Source organism: Ammodytes marinus (assembly GCF_949987685.1).
Source record: "Ammodytes marinus genome assembly, chromosome: 23".
Taxonomy (NCBI): domain Eukaryota; kingdom Metazoa; phylum Chordata; class Actinopteri; order Uranoscopiformes; family Ammodytidae; genus Ammodytes; species Ammodytes marinus.
In genome coordinates, this window is record NC_137227.1 from 15,421,757 (window position 1) to 15,435,177 (window position 13,421).

General features: G+C 38.7%; 1 protein-coding gene across 1 annotated transcript; it reads left to right on the forward strand.

Moving 5' to 3' along the window:
- Window positions 1-4,016: 4,016 nt before the first annotated feature.
- Window positions 4,017-12,815, forward strand: LOC307269523 (solute carrier family 12 member 3-like; the record flags this gene model as incomplete). The annotated part of the gene is made up of 27 exons (XM_080052497.1): window positions 4,017-4,174; window positions 4,594-4,747; window positions 4,940-5,071; window positions 5,163-5,238; window positions 5,413-5,508; window positions 5,637-5,776; window positions 6,040-6,150; window positions 6,271-6,382; window positions 6,707-6,837; window positions 6,922-7,006; window positions 7,209-7,366; window positions 7,520-7,627; window positions 8,003-8,126; window positions 8,314-8,415; window positions 8,720-8,875; window positions 9,024-9,123; window positions 9,391-9,502; window positions 9,717-9,851; window positions 9,979-10,085; window positions 10,593-10,675; window positions 10,792-10,860; window positions 11,117-11,224; window positions 11,375-11,486; window positions 11,583-11,669; window positions 12,064-12,199; window positions 12,390-12,457; window positions 12,677-12,815. The coding sequence occupies 27 exons, from the start codon at window positions 4,017-4,019 to the stop codon at window positions 12,813-12,815; spliced, it is 3,099 nt and encodes a 1,032-aa protein (XP_079908623.1).
- Window positions 12,816-13,421: the final 606 nt, after the last annotated feature.

Sequence of the window (13,421 nt, forward strand, 5' to 3'; positions counted from 1 at the left end):
CTATATGAGTAATGTACTGCAAGGAGATTCCACCATAAGGAAGTCATTCAGTTTGATATCTAATATAGCCTATTTTTCTTAAACCAAAAGGTAAATTGTGCTAACATTACAACAGTTTCTTTATTAAAGGGGTAGTTTGCTGGATTTTAGTTTATTCAATTCAATTTTCATCTTTAAAAAGCCTACATATTTGAGTTTTGAGACCTCCCTATATTTCCCTTGTTTACTGATGGTTTTTCTACAACAAAAAACAACAACTTGATTAGGCAAAAAATGGAAAGGAATGGCTCTGTCTTTCTCAGAAATAACATAGCACCTTTCAACTAAAACAACTGAGGTTGTAGGAAATGGCAATGCCTTAATGACCTACAACTGTTGTTTTGTTATATGTCTTGTTATTGACAGCCTCTTTTGGCGGGCTGTAACATGACATAAGTGGCCTTGTGGAAGTGTGTACAAAACAGGTGTGTGTCTTAAGTGGGTATGTGGGCATGCACTCTTTATATATACTTGGCACAGGTCTGTCCGATTGTTGTGGTTCCAACTGTGACAAAGTCCCTGGAAACATATTTATGTATTACCATGTATCTATTGTCATGATAATGATCTTGTTTTTATGCATATTTTCTGAAAATCTATAAATAAAGTAGGGGAGAACGGGATAATGTGAGGCACTTTTTACATTTGCTCCCCTCTAAGGGAGCTAAAAGGATTTATCAGTCAATATTACATATTTCCCATTAATTCAGGATGTTTCCTAGAAAGGGCAGTGAAAATAGTCTTCTGTCTCAGTTTACCCCAGCTGTGGGGTAAACTGAGACAGACCAGAGAGATCAAGGGGGTAAACTGATTCACTTACTTTTCCACTCTGAAACTACCATAACAACACATGTTGTAACAGCTAGAATCCTGACAGCTAGATTGAAAACCAAATATTCCAAAACTAATGTCAGACTAGTAACAGAATCATGGGGTTTGGTCAATTAAGAAAAACATTTTCTAAACACTTGAAAGTAACTCTGATCAATTACACCATATAATTAATATTCAATAATTAACATTCAAATGACAGATAGAACCAGTTAGATTAAAACACAGTCTGGGGGTCGGAACACAGGACCCTTAGAGCCAGCTAGTGTCTGGGGGTCAGAGCAAAGAACAATCAGAACCAGCTAGAACAGCCTGGGACTCAGAACACATGACTAGACCCAGCTTTCATTTTCCATCTTTTGAGTATTTGATTAATATTTTTCTGCATTTGTTTTATTGGGATCATTCATTAAATAAAGACAGTCTATTGATGTTAAAGGTCACTCTCCTTTCCCCCACACACATACGTGCCAAACCATGCCCTTGTTGACACCCCTATAACCATTCAACCCCCACCTCCAGCCCACATTGTCTTTTGTATTATTCAAACTAGTCACCTTGCTACCTCAAATATAATGGATTCATTAAAAGAGGGCACAAACACTGTCTCACTTTACCCCACAGCATTTGTCTCACTTTACCCCACTGCCACAATTTGAGAAAAAACTAACTCTCTCAGCAAATCAGGCTAATCTTCAGTTATCATCATCACATGGTTTCATATGTTGGCAGTTCATCAACATGTATGATAGAAGTTGTTCTACCTGAATCAATCGATTAAGTTGACAGCAAGAAAATTTACTTTTACATGCAAAAAAGAATTTTTTGTGAAAAAAACATGCTTACAACATCACCATGAGGTCCTCTCTTTCATGGCCAATGGGAAATGAGAGGGGCTTGAAAACATATATCTCACATGGCCAAAAATGTGTTCCATTGCCTAGATACAGGGGGTGTCTCTCATTACCCGATGGCTCGCATTCCTCCGTTCTCCCCTACTATGAAAATGTATTTCATTTTACCATTGCTTTTCTAATTGAACCTTCAATGACAAAACAAATACTACACTAAGTATAATTACATTTTTGCTGACATGTGACTTTTTTGTATTATATTCTGTTATAATTTCAAATCACATGTACATCATTTTTTACAAAGTAGTTTGAACAACGTTTACATCTTCTAAGAAGTTTTAGTTACAGTACTCAAACTAGATTACTCCTTAGGGAAGCTTTACCATAGTTCAGCTTCTTCCAGTGTGAAATCATTGGTAGTTAGGGAGCATGCCCAGGTTCCCCACAGCCCTATATTCCCACATCCCTATGTTCCCACACTTCTAAGATTATTTCAAAATGAAGCCCTTTGTTCCCACGGGAGTGTGTCTGGGAACAAAGGGCCTAATTTTCAAATATTTTGTGAAAAAAGAATTCCTTAGAAATGTGGGAACATAGGGCTGACCCCGATAGTTAGTGAAGCTATGCTTTCAAATTAGTTTTCCCTAGGCTGAATAGTGTATATGATATTCTATTTGGCTATGTAGTAAAATACAATATGTTCTATCACATATCTTATTTTATGTGTGTGTGTGTGTGTGTGTGTGTGTGTGTGTGTGTGTGTGTGTGTGTGTGTGTGAATGCTAGGAGTCAAATTCTTATTGACCTCTATCTGTTGTAAAAACAACACTAGAGGATAATTATTTGCTGGTTTTTGAATAGATATTGAATTACATTGTTTGGAATCTTTAAAGGCCTACTTCACCGGTGGGAATATGAAGGTGTATTGAATTCTGAGATCCTATGTGTGAAGTAGGCCTTTAAAGAGACATTTGACTACTGAAATGGTCTTTCAGAATGAGTCCCTGCTGAGGAGTTTGCAAAGGTTAGAAATAGAATATAATAGATAAGAAGAGAGGAGGACCTCATACTATTTATTTGTGTGTACCTCACGAAAGCAGAGGGGGGCCTGGAGTTCCTTCCGCTGTATTATTGACGTAAACATTACAAGTCATGTACAGTCAACAGTTCCGAAAGTATGTAGGTTGAGTCAGACACCAAGAACAGCCCACATGCTCATCTCTTTACTCCAAACTTTGCTGCCGGATACAAAACAAAAAACATCCCTTCCTGGAAAAAAAAGAAACTAAATATACAAAATTATCTTATTGGTGTTTTAAGTGTACACAATGTGTTAGTGTGTGTGTGTATGAGCGTGTGTGTGTGTGTGTGTGTGTGTGTGTGTGCGTGTGCGTGTGCGTGTGTGTGTGTGTGTGTGTGTGTGTGTGTGTGTGTGTGTGAGGGGGAGGCAGGAAGCTGAGGAAGATGGGAGGAGATGTCCCCTAGCTCACTGGAGGCATAAATGTAAAGAGTCACAGTGTGGTGTGAAAAAAGGACTAAAAATTCCATCGTTTGACAATTTATTCATCTGGGATAGAAGAAACTGTGTGAGTACGACTTGTTTTTGCTTTTAATTGTCTGCTTAATATTGTAGTAATTAAATGTTTTTTTATGTGTCATTATCATTTGAGGTTGGATTACATTACATTTGTATTATTATGAATTGGTTACCTGAATTTTAGCATTATTTGACATTAATGTATTTTGGTCTCACTAGAAGTAAATATATTTTTTTTACAATACAATCTCAAATAATAAATCACTAGCAAACAATGTTATGATGTATCCTTACACTTGAGATCAAAAGACATTTTCACTATTTGTCAAGGAGCTGCATTGAGGACAAGCTCAGTATCTTAAATAAAAGACGCTCACACACTGCCATTGCCGTCAACACTTTAATGAATCAGTAACCAGTCTGCACCAGTAATTAGTTAAACACGAGTACCCATGTGTGAATCAATGTCAGTGAATAAGAACTTTTGACTGTATGTTCCCATAGGAGAGAAATTACAGTATTATTTAGTTTAGTTTTTTTTTTAAAGGAGATCTTTTGGAGACTACTACAGCATTGTATGTAAAAAACAGGCTAGCAGATCAGGTTTTAGTTACATCCAAGTGAAAACATATTACTTTTTTTTTTATATTTATAGTATGACACAAAAAATAATGAAAAGATGCTAACAATTACAATTAAGCTCTTGACAGCCCTTTCCCCCCACACTGTTGCACAGTAATCCCTAAGACGTGCCAATGGGGCAGCGAACATCCAAACGTGATGGGTTTCCGCCTCCTCCACCTCGCGTCCACTTTGAGGAAGGACCTCCACAGTATTCTGTTGCCAGCAGCCAGCAACCTAATGGGAACCTGCAAACTCTTCCAACCATCGTTGTTTCGGATGGGGATCCAGGGTTTGTGTTGTAAACTTCTAATGTCCCTTTTTAAAGTGGTATATGCTTTGTTCTATATTAAAGAATCAGTCACAATTACACGTTTATTTTAGTAATCCCTGATTGGCCTACGAAACAGACTGACTCAAATGAAGCCAACACAATGAAAAAAAGCAATGAAGTAATCAATTAAAAGTAAACAACAATTACATTTTTGCTCTCCTGAGACGGTTAACCCCAAGCCTCATTCAGCATTGAAATAATTTGGGTAAGTAGTGAAAGATAAGACATGGTGATAACCCTCACTATTTCAATTTAAATGGCATGGCACACATTTTTCAAGACAATTAGCGAATTTACTGCAGCATGGTCTGCAGTATTTGCTGTTATTTCTTCTTTGTGTTTTAAAATAACACCTTTGCTTGGACCTGCTTTAACAGTGCATCAGAGCCCCAGGGTTCAAGGGTGGAACTGAGGAGATCTTCCCTCTACAGCACATTAGACCTGGTGCCACAGCTGGAACATTACGGTGGCGCATTGCCAAACCTGAAGAGGACCCGACCTTCCCTTGAGGCTCTCCGCAGGTCATTTGATGTAAGTTTTCCCACTTCTGGGAACCACATGTAAGAGCAACTTCTATCAAACCAAGGATACATACGGTTTATTATTATTCTTACAAAATATTGTATTATCATAAGGTTTTCACTATATTATTGTATGGTGCAATTTAGAAATCAGTTCTGTCTTTCTACTATCTCCCTCTTTGAATAAAATGTTTTTTTACAGGAGCTGGAGGGGACAGAAACCCCCATAGACTCTGGAGTTAGCAGTTTGCCTTACACAGAAAGTGGAAATGAAATATCCCAAGGTCCACAGGAGAAGGCTCCTGTTAGATTTGGCTGGGTGACTGGAGTCATGGTGAGCCTACACATAGTACAGACTGCAAAGTCAAAAACATCATACACTGCTTTTTCAGTTGTTTTAACAGTTCTTTGGACCTTTGTCACAGATTCGTTGCATGCTGAATATTTGGGGAGTCATCCTGTTCCTGCGCCTATCTCTGATAACTTCTCAGGCCGGCATTTGTGAGTTTTTGCTTCATTCATTCCCCCTGCCCATTAGTCATTTTTATCCATCTCTTATATGTGGCCATACCACTAGCTAAAATGGAGAAGCAGGCCTTGAAGCCTAAAATAAATATAAAATAAGTTGATAGGGTTTCATAGTTAAAATAAGAACTTTGATTTGTCCTATCTCAGTGTTGACCTGCCTTATTATCCTGATGTCCGTGACAGTAACCTCAGTGACAGCCCTCTCTATCTCTGCCATCGCCACCAACGGGAAGGTGATCTCAGGTCAGTCACCAACTGTGTCTCAAAACCTGTGCAAAGTGAGCTCAATTGTGTGTAATTTGCATCTACAGTATTCTTTGATAACAACCTTGTATCTTTCTCCTTGTCTCTTGGTTGACCATTGTTTTCAGGTGGGGCATATTTCATGATCTCTCGCTCCCTGGGTCCTGAGATTGGTGGACCAATTGGGGTGGTCTTTTCTTTCGCCAACGCTCTGGCCTGTGCCCTTAACACTGTTGGGTTTGCAGAGGTGGTCCGTGATCTATTACTGGTACTTGTTGTGCTTCACTGCTCCAAAAATAGATATATGATAGTTGGCTACTATTATAGGTGTCTCTATATAAAGATTTATTCGAGCTGAACTGAATAATCAGTACTGTAAAGGCATATTAATATGACTTTGAACAAAGAATTTTTTTTTCAAAGGTCCTACGATTAGTCTTAACTTTATTGTTTGACCAAAACTCACTCTATGTACACACATTTCATTTCTGACTTTTTGCATATCTGTGAACGATTTGGTTGTATCTGTAGGAGTTTGGTGTCATCATGGTCGATGCGACCAACGACGTTCGTATTGTAGGTGTGATCACTGTGACATTTCTTCTGTGCATTTCATTGGCTGGAATGGAGTGGGAGTCCAAGGTGAGCAAATCCTGAAACATCTCATTTTATTATTTAGATTTAGCTCATGAATCTCCTACAGACCTTTGCTCTATCATATGTGTTTCCCAATTTCTTGTTATCTCTCTTTCTTTGTCTTAGGCCCAGATTTTTTTCTTTTTAGTTCTCCTTGTCTCATTTGCTAACTACTTGGTGGGCACAATCATCCCTCCCAGTCCAGAGAAAAAGGCCGTGGGCATCTATGGATACCGCAGTGAGTTCCGGCTTTTTCAGGACAAACTAGTGCCAGAAATTGTATACAACTCATCTTATTTTACTTGATGTATAGGGATTATATAAATGTATTACTTTAAAAAACTGAATGTATCTGCAGCTGTTTGTTAATACAAGGTAAATAACAAAGAAAAGCACAGACACAAATTACTTCATCTTTCTGACCAGAACACCATTTTCTAAAGCCAACATTTGAAATAATCCTGGCATTTCCTCCAGTTGTATCCTCATTAGATTTGAACTATAATGTAAACTTTATGGTTATTCGTGGACGGCAGACTTTATATTTGTTGCCTGTCATCAGGTGATATCTTCATATCAAACCTGAAACCAGACTGGAGAGGACCTGAAGGCAACTTTTTCCAGATGTTTGCCATTTTCTTCCCATCCGCCATCGGTATCCTGTCTGGGGCCAACATATCCGGAGACCTCAAAGTATGAAAAGAAGGAAAGCAGAGAGATACCTCTTATATCGCATGACTACATGAATTCTCAATTGTCTAATATTTTCTTTTGCAGGACCCTGCTACTGCTATCCCCAAAGGCACCATATGGGCTATTATCTTGACTACAATCAGCTATCTAATTATCTCTATAACAGTTGGTAAGCTATATAACATGGTTTTATATTGTATTGATATACCTCATATGATTGGTTTGATTATCTGAGCTGGTAGATACATTTTTTGTAATATTTAAAATACAGTGGCTGAAACATTCATGATCCAACATGTGAGATCCAACAACATGCTCAAGACATAAACATATTTGTACATCATAATATTGACATCTTCCTTGATCTTCAGCGGCGTGTGTGGTGAGGGATGCCTCTGGTAACATAACTGACATTCTGACTGGAAACATCACTGAAGGCTGTGTGGGTCTTGCATGCAACTATGGTTGGAACTTCACCAAGTGCATCGACTCACAGTCTTGTGAATATGGCCTGGCAAACAGTTCAAAGGTACCATTCAAATCCAGATCATAGTATGATACATCTCACTGGCTTTGTGAAATGAGAGTTTTTTTTATTTTTTTCATAACCCTGTTGTTCAAATCTGTAATATGAAATACAATCATGTTAATACTCATTCTTTATGATGACTATTTGGACCAGGTACTGGGCCAAATTTCAGGTTACTACTACCTTATCACTGCTGGTGTCTTTGCAGCCAGCTTGTCGTCCGCACTCGGCTTCCTCGTCTCTGCCCCAAAAGTCTTTCAGGTGAGAGACCACAGCCACAAACTGATGTTAAGCTGCCTGTTACATCTATCTAATCATCACTCCTTGTATTGTAAGGTGGCTTCCAACAAAACACCTGGCACATTTGACACATTGACTATTTTTGAGTAGTAGACCCTTGTGTATAATTCGGACACTAAGTTTTCAAGATTTATCACATTGTTGAAAGGCCAGACAGCCTTAAAAGTAGGAAGACATCACTACATCAAGTCATACAGACATCAATACTACCACCTTGAAGGTTGGTATGTTTCCTCTAAAGTACTGAATGCACAAAAGTATGTATAAATGTACTAGAGTCTACCATGATGCATATTTGAGTTTTAATAGGCTTATATTTTCTTCCTTATTTGCCAGTGTCTTTGCAGAGACAACATATACCCCTACATTGGATTCTTTGCAAAGGGTTATGGGAAAAATGATGAGCCACTCCGGGCCTACTTACTCTGCTACCTCATTTCTGTGGCCTTCATTCTCATTGGTGGGTTTGATTTAATACGGTTGCTGATCTGTTATTGGAATAATTGATTCACATATTTGTTTACGTATGGTGAAATGTTTTTCTTTTTGTAACAATTAAAAGAAAATACATTTTCACGAATTTGTGATTCATCTCTTTGTGGAATTTGTAATGCATTTTTGATTTCTCTGTCCTGTGTCTTTAACAGCCGAGCTGAACACCATAGCAGCCCTGATCTCCAACTTCTTCCTGTGTTCCTACAGCCTCATCAACTTCAGCTGCTTTCATGCTTCAATCACCAACTCCCCTGGTAGGCTATAACACAACACAACACACAATGGTAGAGATAGAGACATGCAACAAGGGTCAATTTACATTTACATACTAAGGCCACAAATGTTTTAGTTTTAGTTACCTTATCTTACTCATCTTGAAAAACCATTATGTTATACATTCGAGAGCGGGGGAACCCTGTACCTGAATCTCTATCGAAAGAACATAACTAGGACTGTTTTTTGTCTAATATGTGTTTTTTGAATATGAGGTCATTTGAATAACTATGTGAAAAAAGAGGTTACATTTGCAATCTGAAATCCTTTTACTGCGCCCTTTAGGTTGGAGGCCTTCATTTCACTACTACAGTAAATGGACAGCTTTGTTTGGAGCGGTGATCTCTGTGGTGCTCATGTTCCTGTTCACCTGGTGGGCTGCCCTCGCCACATTCTGCATCATCTTCTTCCTGTTTGGCTACGTCAACTACAACAAGCCAAGTAAGTCAAAAAACAAATCGGACATTTTTTGAAAAGTAAACTATGATCTGATAAGACTAAAGTGGCCTAAGATTAATGCATGGAATGAGTCAGAAGTGTTTGATTTTTACACCCTCTCTTACCTTTGTATGTGTTTTCACGTCCACAGAGGTAAACTGGGGTTCGTCAGTCCAGGCAGGTACATACAACATGGCTTTGTCATCCTCAATGTCTCTGTCCGGTGTCAAGGATCATGTCAAGAATTTTCGGTGAGTGACCAAAAATCTCACATTATGAAAATCAGTTATTCTACAATCACGTCGGTTGATGTTTGTTTGTATAAAACGTTTTAAATCTCAATGTCTCAATCTCAAACATTCCAATATATTGTAGAAGCATATCCACTCCTCTCTTTTTAGCTGGAATTTGATGTGACGCTTCCCATTAAGTAGAAGAATGACATTGTATCTGTAAGAAGTTATTATCAATGGCAATTGCATTGACCCTCATTTGTATTCTCTGATGTGATCCATCAGACCACAGTGTCTAGTCCTGACTGGGCCACCAAACCAGCGACCAGCCCTGGTGGATTTTGTCGGCTCCTTCACCAAAAATATTAGCCTCATGATCTGTGGAGACATAATCACGGTCAGTCATTGGCTCTCAATAATTTTGTCTTTGAAAAAGTCACTTGTATCCCTGTAATGTATTAAACTAATTAATGCAATCCTGAAAATGCTTACACCAGCATTTTTCTTCTTCGTCAGCGTGTTTTTGAAGGTCATCTTAAATGACCTTGAACATGCTTTTCTTACATCTTCCATTAAGATCTCTCAATTTAAAGATATCATTGAATTCCTAGGAGCTGGACATGCAGACTCGATCGCCGGACGCCACAGATTTGTTGGTGAAGTGGATGAACAAGAGGAAGGTGCGCTCGTTTTATATTCCTTTCACTGCCGACAGCCTCAGAGTTGGAGCTCGACACTTGCTACAGGTGAAGCATCTCTTATTGGGGAAGTGTTTATCTGTGGAAAAATAATAATCAAGCTCATATACTGGGAATGTATCCGGCTCCATATTCTGTTTTAATTGTTGTTCTCATTTGACACGTTTTTTTCAAGGCTTCTGGTCTTGGTAAGATGAAGCCCAACACTCTGGTCCTTGGCTTCAAGACAAACTGGAGGGACAGTACTCCTGAAAGCATTGAAGACTATATCAACACCATATAGTGAGTGCAGTTAAAAAAAAACAAAAAAAAAACATAAAACTATAGACGACTTTCTCGGTTTTACTGGCATTGAAAGATAACACAGCTCTCTGTATTGTGCGGAAACATTGAGCATTTCAAAAAGTAATTACTGCTAAGCTTGAACTGAGGCTGTGAACTGTACCACACCACAAACTCACGTAGATCGTACTTGTACACATAGTTAGGTCCGAACTCTAGTGATGAACATCTAAGTGCTGCTAAAGAGAGACATACTTTTAGTTGCCAAAGTATTAGGCACACATAGCTCAAACGTATGCACTCCAATGCAACAGTTCTCTACGAAATCCTTCCTTCATGATGATCATAACATTCATTCTTTTTTAAGAAAATCTTTAGACCTAATTAGGTTTGGCTTGGTGGAATCATTGCAATCATTTTCTGAATGAATACATTTGTGTCACCATTTTCTATTTAAAACTCCCATCTTAAATGTATCTTATTATGTTGCCTTTATATTTTGTCTAGTGACACCTTTGACTCCAACTACTGTTTGTGTATCTTGAGGATGATGGATGGGTTGGATATCTCTGACCAGTTTGATTTTGAAGGTTTGAAAACTTCTGCACCTCTTAAATCTCTGTTTGCTTTTCCACAACGGGAAATATTTGGATAGTAATAAATCAAGAAAGAACAATGGTGAAAGGTGTAATGTCTCCCCCTACAGTGAACCGGGGCTTTGAGCCGGATGAAAGTGTGGAAAATGGTGGCCAGCAATCTACTGAGAAGGAATCAGGTGAGAAAACATGCACATTAGGTTACGGGTTGTTTTCCACGCACATACAACATGTCCATTTAATGGAGTCCTCAAAATTCCCCTCAACTTATACAACTTAGACTCAACATTAGATATTAACAATGCACTTCAGTTTAGAATAATGGACTAGATGCTTAAACTCAGGTACCTCTCAGAGTGCATTATTGCTTTGTGAAATTATATTGATTAAATATATGTATTGCCCCGCACCTCACTCTTCCTTCTCTTGCAGCAGATGCAGATGAAGTCTCAGATAAAGATGAAAGTGATCAGATAACGACAGTGTTTCAAAATGACCAGAGGAAGAAGACCATTGACGTCTACTGGATAGCTGACGATGGAGGTGAGCCCAAATACACTAGTTTTGAATGTGGATTTGATGTTATGACATAGTAGTTTCAGTTATCGTAACTGTCAAGTATTACAATTATGATCAGTGGGCCCAAGGGAGAGCCATTTTGCTGTGGTCATTCTCCTCTTCTTCTCTTCTAAGGTCTGACTCTGCTGGTGCCTTACCTGCTCACCAGGAGGAAACGCTGGCACCACAGTAAGGTCCGGGTCTTCATCATAGGAGATGAACAAAACATGGAGGAAGGCCGAAAAGAGTGGGTTTTTCTCCCGGATATGTACAGTATGAATGTATTAATTAATAATAATTGTAATAAACATTTCCTACAAATGTTCTTTTTGTTTCTTATCAGGATGATTGCTCTACTGAAGCAGTTTCGCTTGGATTTTAACGACGTTACAGTCATGACAGACAGTGAGAGGCGTCCAACTGCTAAGAAGTACGTCCCAAACTCTCAAAATTCCCAACATATACAGAAAACTGAACATTTATACTGATCCAGGAAGGGATGCGTCTTTAATGACATGCTGGCCTTTTCAATGCCTTGCACCAACCCAGGTTTAGGGCATGTTATTTTGAATAAACAAAATTTAAAAATATTAAAGCCACTACATGCAGTGTTGGACCTTTTTCCGACTCTGGCGACTTGAGTGGTAAGTTTCAAGTTGTGGCCCATGTATTTGTCGACAGACACATACATCCTATGATGCCATAAAATGTTTAGAATAAGACAAAAAAACAAAGTTGACATACAACTGTAATCTTTCACTCAAGTAGTGGACTGAAATGTATTTAGGCCTAACGTGAATCCTTTTTTTTCTGCTTCTTCTCAGCCTGAGTAGGTTTGTGGACAGTGTCGCCCCCTTCAGGGTATATGATGAACAGCAGGACAGTGTCCCCAGTCAGGAACGGAGACAAAATACCCCATGGAAAATATCGGACAAAGTGTTTGAGGCCTTTAAACAAAAGGTGTGTGTGTGTGTGTGTGTGTGTGTGTGTGTGTGTGTGTGTGTGTGTGTGTGTGTGTGTGTGTGTGTGTGTGTGTGTGTGTGTGTGTGTGTGTCTCTGTGTATTAATCGACCATGTCCAACTGTTGCAACAACATGCCGTCCACTTTGATGTCATTCACTCTGTAAAATGTCATTCTTTTATTTCACAGTCTGAGAGAAAAGTGAGGCTGAACGAAATCATAAGGAGGAATTCACAACATGCTGCTCTAGTTCTAGTGTGAGTACACAGTTGAAATGTTCAGGGCCTTTAAAAGTGAGTAATGTTATTTTAAAATCAACTGGAAAAGTAACAGAGACATTTTAGTGAGGCGAGCTGCAGGTGTCATATGCATGCTCATGCCTCTTTGTGACTTCTGTAAACATTTAGTCACCGGTCAAGTAAGGGCAACGTTTGTCCTTGCTGTTCATGTAAATGATGTGTTGTTTGTTTTTTAAGGAGCCTCCCTGTTCCACACAGCGACTGCCCCAGTGCTTTGTACATGGCCTGGCTGGATAGTCTGACCTGTGGCCTTCACTGCCCTGTGGTGCTGATAAGAGGAAACCAGCAGAACGTCCTCACTTTCTACTGCCAGTGAATGTGGTCTTACAGGAATGGATGTACAGACACAACATATCAAAACAATGTCTTAAGTTTAAGAAAAATGCTACTGCAATGTGTGCAGAAAATAAAAAGGGTAAAAAGGGTACATGTGACTCTTCACTTGATACTTGTTCCAGAGCTTGTGGCACTTAGGTATGCATGCCTAAGTAACTTCGACCATTGGGAATATTATTTGTACATACCAGGATTTCAACTGTAGATGTTACTGAGGAAAACGTAATCATTCATTTTATATTTGCATGATCATTCTATTGTAAAATAATGTGACTGCATGTTCACATAGCTTGCACATAGTTTTTATTGATGTTGTCAGATGTGTCAGCTGTATAATTGAATCCTAATGAAATGACATAAATAACAAGAATAATGGGACAAAGTAATTGCTGATGTGACAGAAATTCTAACTGAGGAGGTGAGATTGTTTTTTCTTAGGATCCCAATTTCTGGAACTTCCCCTTTTCTTCCAAACTTAATTCAGCTGCACTATTTGGACAGGCTGCATTTTGTGTGATGTACATTTTGTCTGCTTAGTACTGTGATATATTTGTACCAACTACTGTATGCTAAAGAATTGCAATCA